General features: G+C 33.9%; 1 protein-coding gene across 3 annotated transcripts in view; it reads right to left on the bottom strand.

The window, feature by feature from the left end:
• The window catches only part of Ppfia2 (PTPRF interacting protein alpha 2), a 321,929-nt gene that overhangs the window by 46,443 nt on the left and 250,877 nt on the right, over positions 1 to 24,609 (bottom strand). For all 3 annotated transcript variants that reach the window (XM_050135586.1, XM_050135584.1, XM_050135585.1), the window contains exons 13-20: positions 22,448 to 22,539; positions 18,870 to 19,005; positions 15,994 to 16,214; positions 14,143 to 14,380; positions 12,046 to 12,075; positions 9,006 to 9,136; positions 7,027 to 7,181; positions 2,354 to 2,447 (exon numbers count right to left, since the gene is read on the bottom strand). In XM_050135586.1, the coding sequence (XP_049991543.1) occupies positions 2,354 to 2,447; positions 7,027 to 7,181; positions 9,006 to 9,136; positions 12,046 to 12,075; positions 14,143 to 14,380; positions 15,994 to 16,214; positions 18,870 to 19,005; positions 22,448 to 22,539 (1,097 nt within the window). The remainder of the gene's footprint in view (positions 1 to 2,353; positions 2,448 to 7,026; positions 7,182 to 9,005; positions 9,137 to 12,045; positions 12,076 to 14,142; positions 14,381 to 15,993; positions 16,215 to 18,869; positions 19,006 to 22,447; positions 22,540 to 24,609) is intronic.

Raw genomic sequence — 24,609 nt, 5'->3', positions numbered from 1 at the left:
TTAGAAGTTAAAATTGGCACATAGTCACTTGATAAATATTTATTGAATAAAAATATTATGGAGTTTTGTGGTACCTTAGAGTATAAATAGTTTAAGTTACATTTACTTTGCTTAGAGATATGCTTACTCTGAACCTCTGAAATGCCAAGGATTAAAACTTTAGCATCTCCAAACATAATAAAAATTATGCGTGGAAGTGGGGCCTCAGGATTGTAATGAGAATAAATTAATCAAATCTATAGAGCTTCCCTTTGAGCTCTTTGAAGTTCTAATATAAAGATTGGTGATTAAATTTGATTGCCATGCTCCAAGGAAAATGATAGTTCTCTGGAGAGGATGCTCTTGGTAGCTGAACTGGAGCATTGATTTCATTTTAATGATGTTAAAAATTGATTCAAATATAAAATCAATGTTCATTTAGTAGTGTTAACAATTCAGGAGGATGTACAAAACTATACTATGCAATAATAAAGTATCAGTTATGCCAGTGTAAGTGTAAAGTGAAAAGTGAATGTGTAAAATTCTTATTTCTGTCTGCTCTTAATGTCAGTTTTGGAAGAGATCTTCATTTTCATCATACAGAAAAGTGCACCTATAATCCAGTGAAATAAGAAAGAGGATGATGGGTGAGATCTAAGCATCACAACAAGTGCAAAGGTGAACTCACTTGACAAACATCACAACATTGCATGAACACTAGATTTTATGAATAAATTTCCCAAACTTTAAAGACTAAGAGAGTGAAGGCAGGAAGCCAATGAAAAGTCACAAATTTAAATGAGGACCACCAGGACTATAAATGTGTAAAATATGCAAATAGTTGAGTTTCAGCTTGAGAACGAGCCACTACTATATAATGAGAATAACTAATTGGAAATACTGTGATGTGGAGATAATTGATATATAACGAAACATCCTTTATAATAATGCTGTTAACACAAAAATAACTGTTTCAAGCAAGTACCGAGTAAATGTAAGCATTTCGCCACATCAGATCTCACTGCACTGGCTATATATAATGCCACTGGGTCCTTGTTATGGAGTAGTCAATATAAAATAAAATGTTTTCCATATTTTAATTAATTCTGTCCATTAGTCAGACTTGTTTTAAAATTTCATGTTTCTTTTCTATTTGTAGTAAACTAACCAGAGTATAAACAAAGAAAATAGTTATTTTTCTTAGAAGAATGCTCACCACAGATAGTTATGAAATTAGAAATTGCATTCCTTGAGGATGACACAAATGAAGATATTGGGAGCAGTTTATGGAAAATAGTAATATTTTTAAGTTACCAGCACCTAAATAAGAAACGTTTCATGACAGACTATTTAATCCTATTCAAGATACAATATTCTCAATGAATTTCTTCTAGATTGCATTTCTTTTGGGTCTGGGTAGTTTCAGTCAATTTCCAGCTAATAAATTATCATGTTAATGATGTCTTGTGCATTTTCCTGTTATTGGCAAATGCCTGGAATGCAAAACAAAAGACAAAACGTGAAGTACCTGGACAAATCTGTGCTTTGTCACAACAGAAATTTATGGACCACAAATTGATAGCTAGAGAAATGACGGTTCTTTGGCAGGAGAAAGGAAAAATACAAAAACCATTGAAACAATGCAATGAACCTTTAGAAAGCAAAGACAGAGCAGCTCACAAGGAGACTTGATAATAAAGGGAAATTATTATGCTTTTAAAGACTATGCTTTCAAGATGATGACTTTTTGTCAGTGAAATGTTACTATGCTGCTAAAAATATGTTATTCATGGAATCCCTCTCTAACAGCTGTTGAAATTATATTCTTTCCAATTTTACAAGTCATTTCAATGTTCCATATTACATGTGAATGGAAAGATACACTACCGTTTCCTGGCAGATGCAAAACAATCTGTTCCCGCCTATATTAAGCTTATTTTCAGTCAGAGGAATATATTTCTTTTTACTTTTTAAATCCTTCTTTATTAAGACTAAACACATAATTGTCCTGAGAAAAAAACAAAATTTCACTCTCATTTTTTCAAACTAAATCAGAACTTCATTTAACTTCAACAGTGCCCTATATGGCTGCCAGTACTACATGTAAGCATGTTATATGTAACTCGGTTCTAAAATCTATGCTTTTGTCACTAGTTTAAATTGTGTGGTTTATCTTGTGGGAGGGTTTACACTCATTTCTAACTTTAATTCATTATTATTTGAAACATGAACTCTGAGTTGCTTGAGCTAATACCAGGAAAGCTGTTAAGTAGGTTTATTTCCCATTTATTTTCTTCTTGAAGTCCTTGCAAAAGAAAAAGGTAAAGGCTAGTGAAGCATTAGAAAAATGAGGAAAAACGATCTCCAAACCTACTTTTTCTTCAATCGTCTGTCCTTTTCGGCTTGAGTTCCAAGTTTGCCTAAGCCCAGGGACTCCTGTGCTGCAGCTTCAGTCTCCATGAAGCCCCCTGTGAAGAATCGACATGAGATCAAGATACAGGTATTTGTCTGTCCTGACATTAAAGTCTCCAAGGCTTCTTGGAGCACCTACTCAGAAACACTCTTTCTTTTAGGTTTGCCCTTGGATCACTGTCTCACCAGACATCAAAGGACAGAGTTACACATACAAAACCTCTGAAAAAAAAATCAATACAAAAAGAAGTGCCTACTGCTGTCCATTCATTTTCACAAGCATCAGTGTGGAAGGCGATATATATTTATGTCTACCAAGAGGGGGCTGCACAGTAGCCAATGTTCAAGGCCATTCTGTTTGACTTTTCCAGTGGAAAGCAAGAGTGAATACTTGATTAGCATGCTTGTCATCTCTCGTTTACTGTCAGAAATATTCTGCTAAACAGAAACCCAGACATATGCTTCTGTCCCAAGTTTAAAGAACACAGAGGCCCTTGTTGGCTTTTAAGAGTTCTGCATCTGGTCTTCCTGGAACTCACTGTCTTCAGTCTGCTAAGTCTTGTACCCTTAATCAGAAGTCTTTCGCGTTCAGGGATGGCCTTTACTTTGAATTTTTTATGTGTTTGAAAAAAATTAGGTCTTTATAAAAGACTTGAATAAGATTATTTTTACCTAATATATTATTTGAATAGTACAGTCAGAAACACAGTATACGTAATCTTGGTGTGAACAAGAGAAGTTTTATGTGTGTCATTTATGGATAGACATATCTTATAAGCTATTTATTTCACTCCAAAATCCTGAATTCACATTGATTCATAAAGTTTTGATTATATTGAAAAATGAGGGCTTAATACTATACCCTATATTTTCTTTGTATTTAGTGTATGTAAAAAATATAAAGTCACATTCAAAAAACTTATTTATGTTTTTCAAGTAGAAGATAAATATATTATAGGCATATATATATACACATACATTTGTACATATATATATATATAAATTTTAAGTAGAAGGTATTTAAGTTATATTTAAGCATAAAACTGCAAATCTTCAAATAATACTAATCTAATACTAACAATAATTTAATTTTTAGAAAATGTCATCCTCCAAATTTAAGCAACATATCAGAAGACAGTCATTGAAGACAATTGTTACATATCTTTTGCATATCTTATTGCTTGTAGTTTGAGGACTTGATTATGATATGGCTTCTCTCACTCACAGAATGAACTAGGAAATTAGTTAATACTGTTTATCATAATTTATTTTTACATTTAATTTGTAAAGCTGGATATTATTAACACAGAATCTTGATACAAATTAGCTCTTAGCCTGATAATCTTATTACTGAACTGAATAATTGTAAGACAGCTCTTTAATCAAAACGCATAAGTTATTGTTCAAATTCAATTTAGCATTGTGAAGATACAAGGCCAAATTTATTTTATTCATTATATTCATGTGCAATTAATGCAGTGGAAAGATTTTTATGATGAAGGAGACTCACTGTGCCTCTTATTTGGAAAGTCATCCAGTGGCTAACTGAAATTCTCCTAGGAATCATTTTCAAACCTGAAAATTTCCATTATGCATAGTTACAGAATATTTTACTTTACTTCCAATGTGCCATCCATAAATTATCATTTATAATCAGAGTACAACAATAAAAGTGTTCTCTTAAAGTGGAGATGAAGTGAACGATTGACTTAAAACTCATAAAATTCTTTATTGGTCCACATGGTTCCACCACAAATTGATGCAGCAAACCTATTCAATGCTGATGAAACACTTTCAATTTTCAGGTTGTTGGATGGATCACACATTTTTTAGATCAATAAAAGAACAATTAACTTGTGATTTAAAGTTTTTTAGGAACTCAACTTTTTAAATGTAACATGATCATTTTTTAAGCAATGGAAATTTTGGAAGAAAAAAAATTCTATAATGAGACTATATAAATAGGTTTTCTTGCTTCCTGACTTTGGAGGAGTTGATATATTTGTTACCATAATTAAGCATAACTTCATATATTCTGTTTTAAAATTTCAGAGTCTCTGAAAGTATAAAACAAAGCTTAGGTTTGTAGGAGAGTATATTTTCTAGGTTTTAAATTATATCTTAGATATCCTGATAAAATATAATTTTGATGAAAAAATCCTTAATGCTTTAGTATTTTACTATCAAATTCAACTGAAAATAAGTATAAAAATTTTTATGTATAAAGGACAATCAAAAATATTTTAAAGGGAAAAAGTAAATTATATAACCTCAGATAAGCATATACACTAAAATGTTAATAAAGATCTCTATTTTAGCAAACATTTTAATGATACAATTGTGAGTTATACAATATATTAAAAATAACAAATACTGTGGTAAAGACCATGATAGATCAGCAAATTAAAAGAAATAAACATTTTGAGTAGTATGTAGACATACTTAAAAATAGATTTTCATTTGTGTATATCAACATGTAGAAGAATGAAAATAGATCCTTATCTATCACCATGCACAAAACTCAAGTTCAAATGGGTCAAAGACCTCAACATAAAGTCAACCACACTGAACCTCATAGAAGAGAAAGTGGGAAGTACACTTGAACGCATCGACACAGGAGACCACTTCCATAAACCCAGTAGCACAGACACGAAAGAAACAATCAATAAATGGAACCTCCTGAAACTGAAAGCTTCTGTAAAGCAACGAACACAGTAAACAATACAAATGACAGCCTACAGAATGGGAAAAGATCTTCACTAACCCCACATCAGACCGAGGTCTGATCTCCAAAACATACAAAGAACTCAAGAAATTGGTCATCTCTTGCTATGTTATATTTCTTATTGCCTAAGGATCCTTTCTGGGAAATCAAAATCCACAGGTTCCATTTCAACAGCTCCATTCAGTTATGCTTGTCACTCGGTCACATGCATACATGCATATCAGTTATTATATATACATGTATACATGCATATCAGTTATTATAGTCACATGCATACATGCATATCAGTTATTATAGGTTATGCTGCTTTGTGTTGTCCAACAGCCTGGATGCCAGGGAAGTGATGGTGAAGAATTTGAATAAACCTCAAAATTTAAGATCATAAGTAGAAATACTTTGATGCTATAGCAGAAAGTTAAGCCCAGGTGATGGGGAATTACTTGTAAATAATCATTTCTCTAAAAGAGTGAGCCCAGAACGTATTTGAAAATCTGTATAACTCTACTAACATTTACCATTAGAAGCAGCTCAATCTTTTCATAACAATTTAACTCTAAAGGGATTTATACAGGAAGATCTCCTCCCTTCCCTGCATCCTGGTCAGGATGGAGGATGTAAAGTTCTCTGCTATTGCTCCTGTGTCATGCTTTCTGCTTCCCACCGTGATGTTCATGGTCTAACCTTCTAAAGCTACTTTGCATAAGAGGTGCTTTGGTCATGGCGTCTCTTTACACCAATAAAACAGCCACTAAGAAGATATTCCATTATACCAAAGTGCCAGTGGTTTATATTTTATTTCAGAAATTTCAATTGCTAAATTTATAATTTCTGTATGAATGAATATATGAATGTGCATGTGTCTTTTTCATAATCATATACTTACCTAGTGTCATTTAGGTTCAGGTATTCATATTATCAGAAACTGATAATAACTTATCCTAGCCAAACTTCTAAGGCTTTTTTGCTTCCTGTTAATCTCATCTTTATTTCTGAGAGGTATTAACAAGATACTGTGATAGCATTTATGTATCATTCGTATTTTATCCCCTTGTTATTTTTTCTGACATTATAGTTCCTTTTGGTGTATGTAGACTTTATCTCTTTTCTGCAAAAAAATATTTTAAGTTCACATAATTAAGATTTGATATTTATAGATGTTCTAAGTGACAGCATATTTTTTTTATTTTTGCATGGTAAATTGCTGTATTTGCTTGATGCCTATTCATATTCTTGTAGGTGAGTGCACACGAGCATATAGGTGTGCGTGAACATGTGTGTAAGTGTGTGTATGTTTGTGTACACGTGCATGTGCTTGTAGTTGTCTTCCTTAATCATTCTCCATCGTATCTTCTTGTTTGTGTGTCACGCAATGAAGCTTACTCATTTAATTAGGGGACCTGTCAAGTGAGCTCCATGGGGACACCTATCACTAACCTTACCAGCAATGGCCTTACAAACATCTCCCACCATGTTGACTTTTACGTGTGCTCCAGGGATCTGAAATCAGGTCCTCATAACTACCTGTTTTCCATTTGATCAACTGAGCTCTCTTCTAGCTCCTTTGATGGTGATTACTTGTCCTGTAAATTACTAAGACTTTGTTTACTCGTCAATAAAATATGGATGCCAATAATAATGCTTGATTAACTGTGTTAATGCAACTTCATCATATTAGCTTTTAAATAGTCTAGCTATTGCTATTAACAAAGAAACCAAAGAGTTGATTGTCTTACAATATTGTTTCACTGTAACTTTTATTTAGCATGAGTCAGCTACACTGGCTTTATTAAGTGGCTTAAATTGAAAGCTCACTAGGTATGAAAAGGGACTTAGAGCTGAGAAATGAAACACAAGGACACTCAGAAGTGGCAAATCCCAGTGGGAATAGAAAGTGAAAACCCTGTACTTACGAAGCTGCCCGAGTCGGGCCTTTTCTTTTTTACCAAACAAGCGCCCTATTGAAGACTTGATTCCTTTCTTCTTGGGGGCTTTGTGAAGAGAGTCTTGGCTGCTATTGGCACTGCCAAGCCCAAGGCTTTCTGGCTCGAGAGAGGCAGATAAACTGCTGCAAAACACAAAAGAGGAAGAACTGCTCATTCTGATGCACTATCACAAGACATCTTTCCTTTAGAAGTGACAAAAAGGAGGAACAAGGAAATTTAGAATGTGATTTTTTTCCCTATGCCCCCTCATTTTTCTCCAAGTTATTGAAATGCATCTTTCTTGGTTCCATTGGTCTCCAAATTTTCAGTAGAAAAAAAATTGCATTATTTTGTTCCAGACATCTTTTTTTCCCCTCTATGTCCTATATACCATCAAATTAATCATCCACCTTAGCCCAATTTAACATCTTTATATTTAGAATCTGTTTATTGAGCATTTGGTCCATTATTATTTCCACACAGATATTTTTTTAACTTTAAAGTGAATGACACATGACATTCTTTTAATTGTGAAATTGAGGCTACTAACTTTTGTCTTCATGGGGGTTGCTTTATCCATCCTTCTTTCTCTATTGCTCATGAGAGACAAATTCATTTATTATAAATGTCATCTTACTAAGATCTAGAAGCAACACATTACAAAGGCTCATCACTGTCCTCCTGATCAATTGCTATCGATAAAATACTATTTTGATGCACAATAAACTGAAATGACTTCCAAATGGTTGATCAATTCTCTATTCTGATAAGTATGTCTGACACTGTCTTAGAAAGAGTTCACCAGCTATTGCTATAGCGTTGTACACTTTGCTGCTCTATGCAGTCCTTAAACTTTACTTATACACCCAATATAATTTGATTTTCTATACTCTACCCTCCATAAATAAAAGCTTCTTATAGAATAATATATAATCCTCTGCTCTTGAAGAATAAAGAAGTACACATTCTGAAAGTAGTAATTGAAACCGGTCAAATAGATAGAATTGCCTGTCTGCACAGAAATCCCGCTTTTCAAAACCATTTGTCATGAAGCTACTAATGAGAAGATGTGCTGATTTCTTTAAGTCATGTTGCTTGTGTTTAGAAATGTTGCTGCCATCGCCAACCACGGTGTGAGATGTAAACTGAATGCTGAGGCATACTGGGGCTCTTGATTAGGGAGACCAACCTGAAAGTTTTAGCCATTTGGAGAGGACACTATGACGAAGCTTATGGCATATGAAATGCTTCCTCAACATTAAAAAAAATATTTTGGTTTGCGTTCATTTTAATGCTAAAGATTTTTACCTGAGGACTTAGAATCAGTGCAGTAGCATAGATCTGCAACAAAAGAAGCCCAGGAATAGATTTTTTCAGATCTCACTTTCTCTTACAGTACCAACACATTTATAGTCTTGTCCCAGAAATCCTATAATTTCTATCACTAGTCATAAATATAATAGGAAATCTCTTCTAAACATAGAAGAGTAATTTACATATGGACTTGTCACAAAGATATAAAAATGTTATCTTGCAAATTTTAAAAGCTGAAGTTAGGTATATGATTGGAAATTTTCATATGTCACAGAGATATGGAGAAAGGGAAGGCAGGAAAGTGCATGATAGAAAAATATAATTCAAGTCCAACTATGTGCACATTAATTTTATTGCTAATTACATATATATATGTCTGTGTGTGAGTTTTGTGTACATGAGTGCAGAGTACTTGTAGAAGCCAGAAGATGTTGGATCCCTTATAGGTGGAGTTATAGGCATTGATGAGCTGCCTAAAGTAGGTGCTAAGAAGCAGTCTCTGGTCCTCTGCAAAAGCAGTAAACACTCTTAACAATTGAGACATCGCTTGAGTCTTATTCTATGAATAATACAGCAGATTATTTGACAACAGTTATGGAAGATGAAGAATTTGGGGAAGAGAATATTTCATGTGCACCCTGCTTGAGTCTTACCTCCTGGCATCGTTGTGGTAGGAAGAAGGGAGTGTGTGAGTCATTCTGACGGCTCTGGGTGTTGGGGGAGGAGAAGTTTCACATTTAATTGTTGCTTTATCCTCCCGTCCATCTTCTTCCACCACTGCAATCTAGAAACAGGAGTAGCGTATCCAATGAGCTAATTATAATTTCAACTGAACTTGCCTCAAAGCAAGAATCATTAATGGAAGGGTACTAGAGTAATTTTAACACAGACAAGTATGTCTTACACAGGCAAATTGATATTATTAATGATGTGATTTTCATATCTTTTTAAGAGTAAAGATAATATACCTTTAAACTAATGAATTAATTATATAAAATATGGTTTAAGAGTTTTTAAAAAGTTTCATATATCAATAAAGAGCTGTTCTTGCCATACATGGATATACACATTTTTATTTTCAGGACTTCAAACTGAATCCATCATCTCTTACATTAAACAAGCATGCATTTGAGCCACTCTCGCAGTCCCTGTATATATGTTCCTTACAAAAGTCTCTAAACACATATCAGAAAATGTACTGAAAGAAAGGGTATTATGCCTAGTAAGGATCTCATGAGAAATACATCCTTAAGCAAGAGTGTGGAAAAGGGGAAGACAGTTGATAAAATATGATTTATCAGATAAAGTGCTTTAAATTAGTCAATAAATAAAAAAATAGACCAAGCATGCTTAAAATATGCAGTGGGTTATAAGAAAGATAAATATTTTCCTGGGCAAAAAAATGAAAGGTAGGAACATCATTCCTAAAAATTGTTTGATTTCATTATGGGTAATGGGGAATTTTGAAAATAAACACAAAACAAAATAAAACAAACAAACAAAAAAAAACAGAAAAGATGAGAAGCATGTTAGTAAAGAATAATGTTGCTCAGAACATATAAAAGTACTCGAAAACCAGAGAGGGAAATAACAAAATGATGACTTTATAAAACTTGGCAAAAATCAGTGTTACCATTGCATAACACGGTTTATTTAGAGAAATCAAGTTATGGAAAAGCTGCTATGAAGGCATGATTCTGGGAATACACATGAGAGGTTCTTATGTGGCCACAGCAAGACTTAGAGCTGTATTCTGCAGAAATGCCTTGCTTGTGTCTACATTGAGTATACTATATACAGAGGTTGTTATATACAATGAAGACCCCATGCATTCCTGGAACTTAATGCTGTTTTTTTCCAGTCATTTTTCTTCTTGGATTATAATTCTCTTACAGTTCAGGGAGATCCCTGAATATAATTCCTTCCCTTGATTAAACACCAGAGTCCTATCTGAAGAGTCTTTTCAGTAATTGTTTCCAGAGTGGCTCCAGTGTGATGGGAAAATCAGATTTCTAAACCTGCATTTATTCTAAACTCTTTGAGCATAGTTTAGGTACTAATTAGTAATTTCAAAGTTTTATGATCTAACCATAGTTCTTTTCTACGATTGTTCTTGGTAAGAGGAGTCATTTCTACTTCACATTTTTTCCTGAAACATCATAAAAAATACACTGCCACGCACCATGAGACTACACCCTTCCCAGTGTCCTTTCTTTAAAATACCAGACTCAAATGGATCCTAGGCTTTTTCACAGAAAGACTTTGCAATTAGTTAATAAAATTAATGTAATAATGCTTATCTTAATTCATTCTTCTGATATCTAAATGAGACCAAATATATAACTATTTAACTGGCCACATAGCAAACCTTGGTCAGTGGTCCTCTTTTTATGACTTCTGTTGCTCAATATTTTTCTATGCAAAATTTTTCATCTTATGTTTTTATTTCTTATAAGACCAATGTTTTAAAACACTATTATCTTTGATTTTTTTTCTAAATTCATGTTTGCCCTAGATCTTTTACAACAGGTGGAGAAAGTCAAAATCAGATGAACTACGTTAGGGTAAATTTTATTGCTTAGAGCCAATTTAGAGTGTTAAGTTAACCTTATAGTCATATATGCATTATATATACATATGTATGGATATATATGGATATATGTACTATGTAGTAATATATAGATATTTATTCCTATAGATAATATGTAATATGTATATGTAATACATATAGGTAATATGTAAAGAAACAGAAATATCCACTAATTTAGTTTTTGCAGTTGTAACATAGCTTTCTTTAAGGAAATAATTAATGATATTTTCTAGATTCAGATATGCTTTAGCATATACCAACAGCCAAATCTTCTTTAAAAAATTAAAGGTTTATTTATTTTTGTGTCACGTGTATGAACATTTTCTCTGCGTATATGAATGTACTGAGGCAGAAAGCTTTGCTATTCATATTTATCAGATTAGAAGGGATTTGGTGACTCTGAGCCAAGTTCATTGCTTCTCATATTGCATTCATGTTGTACTCACTGTCTTGATTTCTATCTCTATTTTCTCTATTTCCTGCCTGGCTACTAACCAATCAGCACTTATTTAAAACTTGATTGACAGAATACAGAATTGTCCTACACCATCACCCTGAACTAGTTCTATCGATCATAAACTTGCTTAACCTGCTTTTTCTTCATTTTCTGAAAGGGATCTCAAAACAACTCCAAGCAGCTATGTTTACATCTTACTTATGCCTCTTGGCTACCTTTCGTGATTTCTCAGGGCATGTCCCCTCTTCTTTTGAAACTGGTAAAGAAATGTTATATCTTGCTTCATAGGTATACCAAGATCTGCTGGCTCATCATCACAAAATAATAATAAATCCAACATTAGAAACAATACACAGTTAAAAATAACTGAAAACAACCAGTGCTGCTCTAATATTGACCTTATGATATCCCACTCTGTCTTGGGTGACTCCTATGAGTTAATTCTCATAACTGAATCTTTGCCTAGAAACCAGAAACAATGTGATTTTAAAATATTTGCTCTTTGGATCATATTTAAAACTAAGTAACACATAAATACATCAATATTTATATTTTATGCTAACAAAATAACTTTGAAAATAGTATTTTAAATGCTTTATAGAAAAAAAGATACTCAAGTAATAAACATAGATGTTATTAACAGTACCTTTCTCCGATGTTTTCTTAGATCACTTGGCTGCAACAGGCAGTAATAAAAACAAACATAAAAAGGACTAATTATTGATTACCATCTGATAATTTCAGTGTGGTTACTATCTATAACCTAGCTGTCATTTTTTTCTTCATTCCACGCTTTCCTGAATTTATACCTTTTAATCGTCCTAATATTGATTATATAAATTTTGAACTTGAACTTTTTCCAAAAAGGATATTTTTCCCCAACATTTTTTGTAGATTAAAGACCATCTTACTATAGACTTTTATAAAAACACTGAAGTTAGAAACCGAGTTTTATTGAGTGATAAAGACTTCCTGGATTATACACATTGCTTTCTGGCACAAATATTTCAATCACTATTTTTCTTTCAAGAGTTATCTTAAGCACTAGAATGCCACTCCTAAGTTATCATGATTCGTTATTATTATGAGGTTAACAGATGATGTTGAAGACTATAAAGGGATGTAGCCGGACATTGTGGAAAGGTAGCAGAAGAAGGGGTGATAGAGGGATAACTAACATCAGAATGCTGGAAACACCATGTCAAAACAGAGAATTTCATGTTTTTCCTTAATATGTATATGTATTCCTATGCAGTTTAATTAGAATTCTACAGATGGGATAATAGTCTTCTTTAAAGCCATAGGTTATCAAGTAAAACTCAGTGCCAGGTGTAGGATACCTCCCTTTGAGTTGTTGGTTGGTGATGTTCTGGAGACATCCAAAAGTATGCAGATTACTGCCATTGTTGTGAGTTGTAAACCAGAACTTAATGATGAGAATTTATTCCTCAAGACACCACACATTTTGGTCACATGACTTGGAGTAATGAGGTTGGTACTAGTAGGAAGTTTCCTCCTATTGTTAGCATTTAACGTTGTAAAAGTGCTCTTTGTCATATTGTAAGAAGAGTGCATCAGCAGTCTTGCCCATTTGTGAGCCCTGTGAGCTACAATAATGATAGGATGGCAGGGTATGCCTAATTGTGCAATAGTGATACAAGTGTTAGGGAGGTAACCGACTACTTTTGGTTTGTGTTCAGGAGTGCTGAACAGGAGGAAATACATGCCTGGTACTGTAATACTGGTCAAGAACCTATGGCTGGGCCCTGGGGTACACCCCCTACTATTATTCTGATAGGTAAATATAGTATAATACTTCTTTCTATTCTGTATCTCTGTATCCAGAGATTGGTGCAACTCACAGATATCATAGGAATTTTTCTTTGTTCACTGAATGCTTGTGAATGCAACAACTGGTCCATATAGAGAGAGCAAGTGTGAGTGGAGTGCTCAGCCACAAAGGAGATACCTATATCACTTCTCCCACAAGACTCAGGTACTACTGAGGAAGAAGTAGCAGAAAGATCAAGAGAGCCTGGCTTGAGGAGAGCTGGAGCAAAACTGTCTAATGGCTATGCTAAGAGTGCAGTATTCATGAACTTCTTTGCCTGCAAAAGTCTTGCACAAGGTCAAGCCAATCAGTACTCTAGTATGGGAGAAGAAGTGGATCCAGAGGAGCAAAGGACAGTTGATGACTTTGGGGGTGTGAGAAATAGTTTTTTCGAGATTGTGTAGGTCCAACGCAATCCAATGCATGGCACTATTTCTGTGAATATATGGGCATCACAAATAGGACTCAGCAGGTTGTTAAGGAGAAAGATAAAAGTTTTCAGGAGCTTTTGGAGGGGGTGTATGGATATAAGAGTAGCAGGCAGGGAAAAAGTGAGAAATCAAATGATCAAAATAAATATTCAAATAAGCAGAGTATGAAATTCTCAATGATTGATAATGTACTGACAATTATAATATCAGTATAATATGCACATTAAGAATATATGTTAAAAACAAAAAGAAATACTTCACCATAAAAGTATAAGTAAATAGGTTCTATTGTTTCCTCACTCCTAATGTGATTGATGAATGGCAGGAACAACCACAAAACGCTGTGGTGGCAAAGAAATTTAGACATTATTTTCATGTGTAAAGAGACAATAAAATGTACAGAAAACCAGCTGAGAGGAAATATCTTGGGGTTAAGCACAAATAACAACAGGTCAAGCCTGTCTCAACGCATCCTCATTACCAGGGTCATGACTCCCATGCGGTCCATTTCCCTGGCAGGGCTTCTTGGTGTGAGCTTTGGCGTTGAGTGTCCACTTGGGGGAGATGAACTGGCCAGCGAGGAGGCTGTAACAGAGGCAGTGATGGAAGTACCGGGATGCACCCTTGCCAAATTCAGGCCTTCCAAGCTTACGCTAGCCACTCTGTTCTCAATTTCTTCGGCACGCAATTCTGTAGATTCCTTTTCTTCTTGAATTAGCCTAGACGATAGAATCAATTTTTTTTCCATTATGAGCATTATGAGATTGCTAGTGGCAATTGGATTTCACCCAATACACTACTCAGTTAACTACTGTGAAATTTTATTTCAAAACTAGCATTTCTGTTTCCTTCTAGGGTTATAAAACTTTAAACTGCATGGAATTACTGGCTATGACTAGAAAAATCTGTTCTTTTTTCTTTATGGTATATAGTAATTAGAATTTCAAGATTGACAGCTTTAGTTGCACAATGGAAACTTCCACTTTAACTATCTCTTCTGTGTGTAATGTGTAATTATTAAGCATTTTCATACCTACTATAAAATAATTTATAATCAAAACACAACTTCTATATGTTTCATTATCTCTGAATTAAAACACAAAATGATGAAGACAGGTGTGGTGGCATATGGTATATGTCTATAACCCCACTTCATGGAAGACAAGAGAGATGAAGTATAATAATGATGTCAAAGTCAACTTGGGCATCAAAAAGAGTTTCAGGAAAGCCCAAATGGAGATATTCTCTCTCTCTCTCTCTCTCTCTCTCTCTCTCTCTCTCTTTCTCTCTCTCTCTCACACACATACACACACACACAAATACAGAACACAAAAAGATGGATAGACTATTCGTTATGGCATTAAATTATTAAAATAAATCTTCCACATATCTTAAGCTTTTCATATTAAAGGAATGTACACGAATTAGAAAAGTTGTTCATGTACTTCATGAATACAGAAAGAAATTTTATTGATCAATCTGATGGGCCAAGAACTTAAGTAAATATGTGTGAAATTTTTAACTTAAAGATGTAAGTAATAGTAATTAATTTTAAAGACAACCCCACATAATACCTATGTCTAATTTTGAAACATATTGGAGTGAAATCAAGCAACTCATTGAATAATTCTATCTTTTATGATCTGAAATCCATATTTTAGAAACTTAACCTTTAAATAAAAGGAATGTGGATCACTTTTTGAGACGTATTTTTATTTTACGTGTGTGCATATCTGTGAAAGTAAGAGGAGGGCATCAGATCCCCTGAAACTGTAGTTTCCATCAGCTCTGCACCATAAGGTGGGTGCTGAGAATCAAACCCTGGGCCACTGGAAGAACAGCAGATAATCTTAATCCCTGAGTCATTTATCAGGTACCTAATCAATCTTCAAAAGGAATCTATATAAAACCAGGTTTCACTTTGAAATAAGGAAGGGCCAAGTTGAAAGGCAAGTCTCAGGCACTGTTGAATACAGCAGATCACTCACAAGTGAGAAAGAGGGGGAGTGAGGAAGGGGAAGTTGAATGGAAGAAGCGAAGAGAGGAAATGATGTAAATACAGTACTAATATACGAAATTCTCCAAAGCATAAAAATTATTCCTTTATATCATCATTAGTATTATTACTCTGTATGTCTCATGCATACTCTTTAAAAGAGGGTGACCTACCTTGATGCATCTTGTAATAAGGCACATTTTCAAACTGCGGGCCTGAGGAAGACTGATATTCTGCAGGTCTAGCAAGGCACCAGGAGATGCCAATCCCAATAGCTAGGGAAACGTATGTTAACTATTAAGGTTTTCTAAGCTCTTGAAACCATCATATCGATACCTTATTTCTTTATTGATTGCATCCAATTGTTCCTGAAGCATCATAGCTAGAGTCTGAGCATCAGAATGACCACTTGGAGAGAGAAGATCCATGGAGCTAAAAATTGTTTCTCTGTCATCATCATCAATATCGGACATTTCAGTGTCGCTTTCAAATGGGTGGCTGCCTAGTACTCCAATTTGCTGAGTTCTGTTCCATTCGTGATCCCCAAGAGATTTCACCTGAACGGTAAGTGAACAATTCAGATACTCATATTAAAAGTACAAATCTGAAAACTGGCAACCACGGCAGCAACGTCAAAACCAGTCTGTATGCTTTCACAGACTCAATCAAATGCAGACCAAGTAGTAATATTTTAATTTAATTGCCTAATAAAATATTTTTTGACATCTTAGGAGATGGGGTTATCAACTGTTCACGGAAATCAACATTTTAGAAGGAGAAGGGATAATATATTTCCATATGATTTATATGTAACTTGCTTTCAAGGTAGTGATTATTTTTAAGCTCTTACATTTGCAACATTTCCCCTCCAGATTTCCAAATATATTATTACTCCTCACAAATTCAATCCCTGCTATTTCTAATAGCAAGTAGCCATACTCATACTTTGCTTATGAAAAGATGAGCACATAAGTATTAGCAGGTAGCATATTGCATATTAATTGTTCTCTCAAAATTCACTTGATAGATTTGAACAAAGTATTTCTTCCAATATTGAAAAACAACATAATTTCATGTCTATTATCATGTTCACTTGTACTCTCACTAAACTTTTGACACAAACATGGTTTATGCTTTTTAAGTAACAGAAGTATTCTTCTGAGAGTTTTGAGTAACCGATAGATTAATTATTTTGCCAACTGTGATCTCAATAGAGTGGCCCTAGAAATTTATGCTCTTTATGTAATTAACTTCACTGCTATCATCATTCAAAATGAGTTATGTGGGAGATAAATTTACATTTTGTGGCATATTAAATTAATGATTAAAGATCTAAAGCAACATTTGTGTTACTAATTAGTTTGGTACCAAAGACATGGATTTATTTCTGTTAAAGTAAGAAGAAAAGAACTGAGAATATCTTGTCTTTATTTGTTCATTTATATTTTTCATGTTTTCCACAAATGTTACATGTGAACTATTAAGGTTATCTACCAACCAAAATAATTAAATAAAATTGTTAATGAAAAAAAGAAAACAGTATTTTGTATACATAGAAATGGTTGCATGAACAAAATATACTTCAGATACAGAGGAGCTGTGTTATTTCTAGAAGCAGCTGCATTGATTATATAAAAAAAACTGACAAGTTTATTACACTACTGAATTTCAGAAACATGCTTGCTCAGGAAGATCTACACATTGATAGCACCAGCTGGCATGCCCACATGGGTCTGGGATCCCACAAAGTCCCACCCCTTGATGGAGAGCTACATGCAAATAGTAGCTGATGAGAAAAAAAATCAGTCTTTACTTGGGACAAGCCTTCTACTAATTTATAAAATCCCAGGGGATCTCTCCTAAATATATATACACAACTCAGCAGGTTATAGCTGTAACTATGTATGTATATGAGTATATTAATAATATTTAAGAGAGCATGAATTTGAGAATCAGTGGTATTGGTGCAGAAGGAGAGGCAAAATTATGTATATATAGTATTCATACTTGAAATGATCAAAAATTATTCTTCTATACTATCCTTAGCATCTTTAGTTTATATGTTTAATGTATGTTCTGTTATGAGGGTGATCTATCTTAATACAAGAGATACTCTTGTATTCTAGATCTCTTGTAATAATGGCATTATGAGCCCCAGCAGGCTGTTTTGTATTTATGTATTTGTATAAATATAATAAAAGAAGAAGTCATACATTTGAGAATGTTTAGGGGATATGAGAGGAATTGGATCAGAGAGAGGTTGTGAGCATTATATAAACATAGCATGCATATTTAAAAATTAAATAAAAAATTAAAAGGCCAGAGTAGAGTTTATCTTGAATGGGACTGTTGACAGAGGTTTCTGTCCCTGTAGCTGTTAAGTCCCAAAGAAACAGACAGAGGTCTACATTAATCATAAACTGATTAGCCTAGTAGCTCAGACTTCTTATTAACTCTTATATTAGCCCACAATTCTTGTCTGTGGTAGCCACATGGCTTGGTACCTTTATGGTGAGACAGTCACATCTTGCTGTCTTGCTTCCTTTGTGGCTGGGTCATGACTGCAGACTTAAACTTCCCTCTTCCCAGAATTCTCATTGTCCCACCTCTACTTTCTTCCTGCCCCCCCCATACTTACTTCCTCGCTTTTGGCCAATCAGTGATTATTTAAAATACAAGTGACAGGGTACAGATCATTGTCCCACAGCACAGACTTCACAGGTACTTTCAAAAGTCTGGATACTCTTTTAAAATGTTTTAAAATAGTTATTTTAACAAAATTTTCCTTTAATTTAGTTAAAATATAAATGTCAGTACTCAAGAATCTAAGCCTACCAAATGTCCATTTGCTTGGCAATGTAATATAATGATTAAAACATGGCATCTCTCATTACCTACATTATCTCCAATTTTGAATCAATTAGTGTGCTAGCTCTGTACTGTGGAACACTTAATCTTTCTTTGCCTAAACCTTCAAATTCCTGAAATAAGGATAAAAATTGCACATGATTAATAATGGCAAATAAATATGTGGAAAGCTCTTGTGCTTATTAAATGTTTTTACACGAGTTAATTTTAAAATATGCCATTTTCCATCCTCAAAACTAACATAAATTAATGCTGCAGTTTGGGAGTCTCTTCAAGTAGAATCTTATCTAGACTAGTATCATGTATACGTAGCTAAAATGACAAATGCAGCAAAAAACAATCACCTTTGGCTCATCTCTTCGCACACCCATACGACCTCTCCTGGGTCTCCGGATTACTTTAGTGGTCCTGTAATCAGACTGGCTATCCACGAGGGACCCAACTGAATACCGCAACTCAGCTGAAGTGTCTAGATGTGTTCTGGAAAACAAAACAAAACAAAATACTGAGTCTCACAAATTAAATTGGCCACTACCTGCTTCTAAATTGTCAATAAGGCAGAATCGCTCAAGAAAATGAACCCCCAGAGTGAACAGTGCTATTCTTGCTATGCTCTTGGACATGTGTGTCATATGATGGGGTAGATTTTCATTCTTGAAGGTGTGGTACATTTTCTCATTTTAGACTACACTTATAACCTTGTTGTACATGTGGGCTTCAATGTTGTACTATAATGAAACATGTTAACATTAATAGTTAAGGTCCATTGATTTAAATTCTAGACATTCTGTATTTTTTTTCATTTGTATCTTAATATCTACCATTTGTATTTTTAAATGATTCATGCTGTGTTTACTGAAAATGTCTGAACTTATGAGTTCAGTACTTTTAAGTTTTAAAAATTATAGAGAAATTTACTAACATTTTCTATCCTGCAGCATTTTGTTGTCCAATTTAAAGAAACAGAAAAATGCTTGCTTTACAGTTAATAATCTAATTTTGGTAAATAGCTAGGATTTAAGCTTTGGGTAAATTATTGTTACAAGATGAAAACAAATCTTGGTAATCACACTTGATGCTGCAATTTGCTTAGAGATGAAATAGGTGGAAAATTGCAATTGAAAAAATATCATCACATTGGTTTTCAATAAACATGATAATAAACTACACTGTAATCACAACATAGTCAGGCACATTGTCTGTATATAGATTTACAGCCAATTCAATTTGCTCCTGTAATAGTGATGCTGATAACAAAAGCAACTCATGCTGTCCTATAAAATGAAATCAAAGATCCTTCATCACTAGGTGCTTGTTCTACAACTTTGTGCTTCTGCTGATGGATGATAACACCTTCCTTAATTCACTTTGAGATTAGTGATAAACTTTTATTCTATATTGGTCAAGATTTAAAAAGCTTAGATGAATTCCAGCTGTTTGCCCTAGTGGATGATGATAACCCAACTTAAGGAAGACCTTGTTTTATCAGATGATTAATTAGATCAAATGAAACAAGGAATCCTCTTCAAATAGATGACACTTAATATTTTTATAGCAATGAACATGGACTTATCTAATACTGAATGGGTGCTATATAAAAGTAAACTAACCAAGTCATAATCAGAAATGGTATAACTCTTAGACTTAGTCTTTTGGACAGACATTTTATTTTATGAACAAAAAGATTAAATTTAGTCACCATTATGTATCCAGAAAGATATGCCTCTAGACTGTGAACACTTTAATAATTCTAGTGTACCAATGAGTGAGTGAAAAGAGAGAATTATAGTCTTCAAGGTACCTACATTAAATTATCCTGAATCTGTATCACTCATGACTGCTCAGGTAAATGTTTGGCATCACAGTGGAGTGTCCAACATTACAACTTGTCATTCTAGAAAACGGGATTCTTGTTTTGTTTCCTATGAATTCTATATCATTTTAAGGTTATGGAACAAAGTAAAACCCATGTTACCAATATCCGGCATACAACACCTTGCTGTTGCAGCGAGGCCTCTATAATTTGGGACTTCCTACTTTATACATTCACAGTAACTATTTACTCTTTACCATCCTTTTCCATCCCGCTTACCTGACTGGCATAAAAGTTCTTCAATACCTTATACTTTATTTAATTTCTGGGCCCCTGAACCTCATATTATTTCTGCTGAAATGGACTCTTAACATGTTTATATGTCTAGCATTTTTGCAGTTTCAACTTAAATGTCTAATTGTCACATGCTATTCTAGTTAATTTTTTTCTTTTTGGGATTTCATGGTTGTAACAGTCTACAAGGTAGCATTTAACTGTTTCCTCACAACAACATCTATCTTCACAACCACTGGAGCCCTAGTTCATCCCTGTCTGGCAAATAAAGCATCCCACTCCTACCCAATTTTCTGAGAGGGTAAGGCACATTGCTTTGTGGAAGGTCTAAGGGCCTCCCCCTACCTATCTAGGCTGAGCAACGTATCCATCCAAAGAGAATAGATTCAAATAAATTTTATTGTCTCTTAATATGTATAGGGAAACAACTAAATTGCACATAAATTATTGTCAAATGTAGTTATATATCATCATGTATATTTATCTACCCACTAACTGATTATTTCATGTCTTCTTTATTTAATAATAGTACGACAGAACAGTGAGCGTGGCTAAATTCTACTAAATGGTTCTTGTTCATATGTAATTCCAGTTCCCATGTTAATTTTCAATTGATTAAAAGAAAATGTGATGCATTTATACAATGGAACATTAATAAGCTGATTAAAAAACATGAAACTTCCAGGTGAAAAGATAAAACTGGAAAAAAATCATCCTGAGTGAGGTAAACGAGGTCCAGAAAGTCAAACATTCTATGTATTCATTTAAATGTGGATAATAGCTTATAAGGCAATGATAACTAAGCTACAGTTCATAGTTCCACAGAGGATAGGTATAGAGTAAGGGACTAAGGGTACAGATATATCTCCATAGGAAAGAGAAATACAATAGATAGTTATGGATGGATGGGAAGGACATACTAGATCAAGAGAGGAGGGATAGGGAAGATGGGGGTGAAGAAATGAATATGCTAAGAGACAGCTGTAATTAAGAGCCACTTGCAGGATAGTATGGAAATATAATACAGTAGAATCTTCATATACATAAATATGGATATATACATGCATATGTAGATAAACAGCAGAATTGATACATAAAAGAACTCAGAAAGACCAAAGTAGGATGCATAGGGCCTGCACTGGTCCTTATATATTATTGCATCCAGTTTAGAGTTTTTATAGGAGTCCTGACTGTGTGAACAAGTGGTAATTCTGTGTGTCTATTTATATTTCTTGTACCTTTTCTTAGGTTTCATTCTTTTTTGCTTTGCCCTATTCTGATGTGTTAATTTTAGATTCAAATTATTAAGTTTTATTATATATTTTTTATCTCTTAGAGGTCTTTTTATTTTCTAATTAGAAAAAGAGAGGGGATGAATTCAGATAGGAGATTAGAGGAATTGGGAGGAGTAAAAAAAGGGAGAACATAACAAAACTGGGATATTTTATGTTAGAAAAACACATTTTCAATGAAAGGAAAAAATAGTTTAATGAAAACAAAAAATGTTCATATCTCCTCTTGGGACAGAGTACAATTTCTCTACATGCTCTTATTTTTAATTTAAGAATTCTTTATGCACTTATAGCTACATACTTGTACATAGAACACAGATTTTTTCAGTTATATTTTGAACACATGTCTTCAAAGATGGGTTACAAATTAGAAATTATCTCTGAATTTGGAAACTAATTTTATAGATGAAACATGACAATGTCTACTGAGAAATATGAGACGCATATTTGAGAATGCAGAAAAATGTGAGAACGTTTATTTGATGCTGGCAAAACCACAAATAAACATTTAACTTAGTATTACCTTGATATAGTGGGTTCAATTAGCGAGCCAGTTCTCATTTTCATTTGGTCAAGTTCAGATCTTAACTTCTCAATTTCTTCTGCTAACCGTTCCTAAAAATCAAATGCAGTTACTCACGTGAAGGTCACATCCAAAGTATCAGCATTCAATTGTGATAAATTATTGTGTAAATAAATTTTGATTCTACTGCATGGACTGGCCTTGGGGGAGCCTAGTCTATTTGGATGCTCAACTTCCTAGACCTGGATGGAGGGGGGAGGACCTTGAACTTCCCACAGGGCAGGGAACCCTGACTGCTCTTAGGACTAGAGGGGGGGGAGGGGAGTGGAGGAGTGGGAGGCAAATGGGAGGAGGGGAGAAGGTGGAAATTTTTAATAAATAAATATTAAGAAGGGAAAATTATAATTTATTAAAGTAAACAGGATATAGTCAGAAACTATACTTGTGTTTACCTTTCATAATGAATATGCCAATAACAGAAGTCAACAGAATCACCTCTACTCCCTGGTACTTATTAATCCTAAATTTTTACAAATTTGTGAGATTATCATAATCATTAATAAGATATGTTACTTCAAATGCAAAAGACAAATCACATCCTGTTTCAAGTTAAATAAAACATCTCTACATACAGTGAGTGTGATGTCTACTCTTTAGGTTGTCACTTGACTACATCTGGAATTAACAAAAACCCAAGGGCTGGATTCTCCTGCGAAGAAGTATTATTTTATTGTTGTTGTTCTTTAGTGAATTCATTTCAACTTGGAAGATCTAATTTTAATCCAGATCTTTTGTGGTGGCAAACTCTATCTTTAATCTGGGCCACCTCTTCTCATGGCAGCCTATGTAAAGGACATTTAAGAGGGAAGCTTGCTCTTTGTAGACTGTCTCTCACTTTCCATGGCAAGTCTGTTCTTTCACTGGCATTAGAGCCTACGTCTTCAGGATTTTGTGTGTACTGAAGACCAACTGAGATGTTCAGCTTTGTGGACTGAAATCTATTAGATTCTTGAACCTTCCATTGAAAGCCTGACACACTCACACACACACACATATGTATTGTATGTGTGTGTGTATATATATATATGGAATAGATATATATGGAATAGATATATATCCATTTAATCAGTTTTATTCTACTAGAGAACCCTAACATATAAAAAGAAATAAAAAGAAACATTTTTATTTTTTTCATCAAGGTTGAAGGACACATGATGTAAGGGAGCAGAATTTCATCTTAAAATGGAAACCAAAAATTCTAACTTTTAAGATTTCTTGAGATGTGAATAAATGAATAAATGAAGTATAAATAAGATTGGAAAGACTCAGCATGAAAGAATGGCTGTCAATAACCTAACTACAGGCTTGATTTTGTTTGCCTATAATTCTTTTCAGACTAGTATTAAATACATCAGTGTGTAAGTTTATGGAGACTGGGTTGTCTCATAGCTATTAGCTAAGTGCTTATGAAATTATTTCATAAGACTTTAAGACTTGATTCTCATATCTGTGTTAGTGAGTCCTTAGTTTCTACAGTTTCTCACTACCCAACTCTTACATTTTATTTGATTCACATTCCTTTGCTCAACATACAATGACTGGTTTTGATGAAAATGATCCCCATAGGTTCATATATTTGAATACTTAGTTCCCAGTTTGTGGAACTGTTAGGAAAGGGTTAGGATGTGTAGCATTTTGGAAGATGTTATGTCGTTCGGGATGGGTTCTGCGGTATCAAGACCCACAATATCCCATGTAGTTGTCTGTTCTTTTCTTATTTGTGGATTAGATTTGAACTCTTAGCCACTGCTCCAATGTTATGCCTGTGCTTGCTTCTATTCAGTCTGCTATGATAGTCACGGACTCCCCCTCTAATTGGAAGCCCTAACAAACTCTGTCTTTTATGACTTGACTTAGGAATGATGTCCCTTTACAGCAATAGAAAAGTAAAACTATGATATTATAGCCTCGGTGACATTTCTATTACAATTTGGGACCTCAGATCTAATTATCCTAAATTCTTTTGACAAATTTGTAAATTATTTATTACTTCAATATTCTTGGCACATCTCTTATGATAGAACATCACTTCAAAACATATGATATTCAAATAAATAATTTGCTTGAAATAATTTCTTCTTCAATTTCATTATTTTCAGAAA

The sequence above is a fragment of the Alexandromys fortis genome, unplaced genomic scaffold (genome assembly GCF_014885135.2).
Source record: "Alexandromys fortis isolate MF-2015 unplaced genomic scaffold, M_Fortis_MF-2015_v1.1 scaffold_24, whole genome shotgun sequence".
NCBI lineage: Eukaryota > Metazoa > Chordata > Mammalia > Rodentia > Cricetidae > Alexandromys > Alexandromys fortis.
The sequence above is the reverse complement of the archived record's forward strand: the minus strand, read 5'-3'. Positions and strand labels throughout refer to the sequence as shown.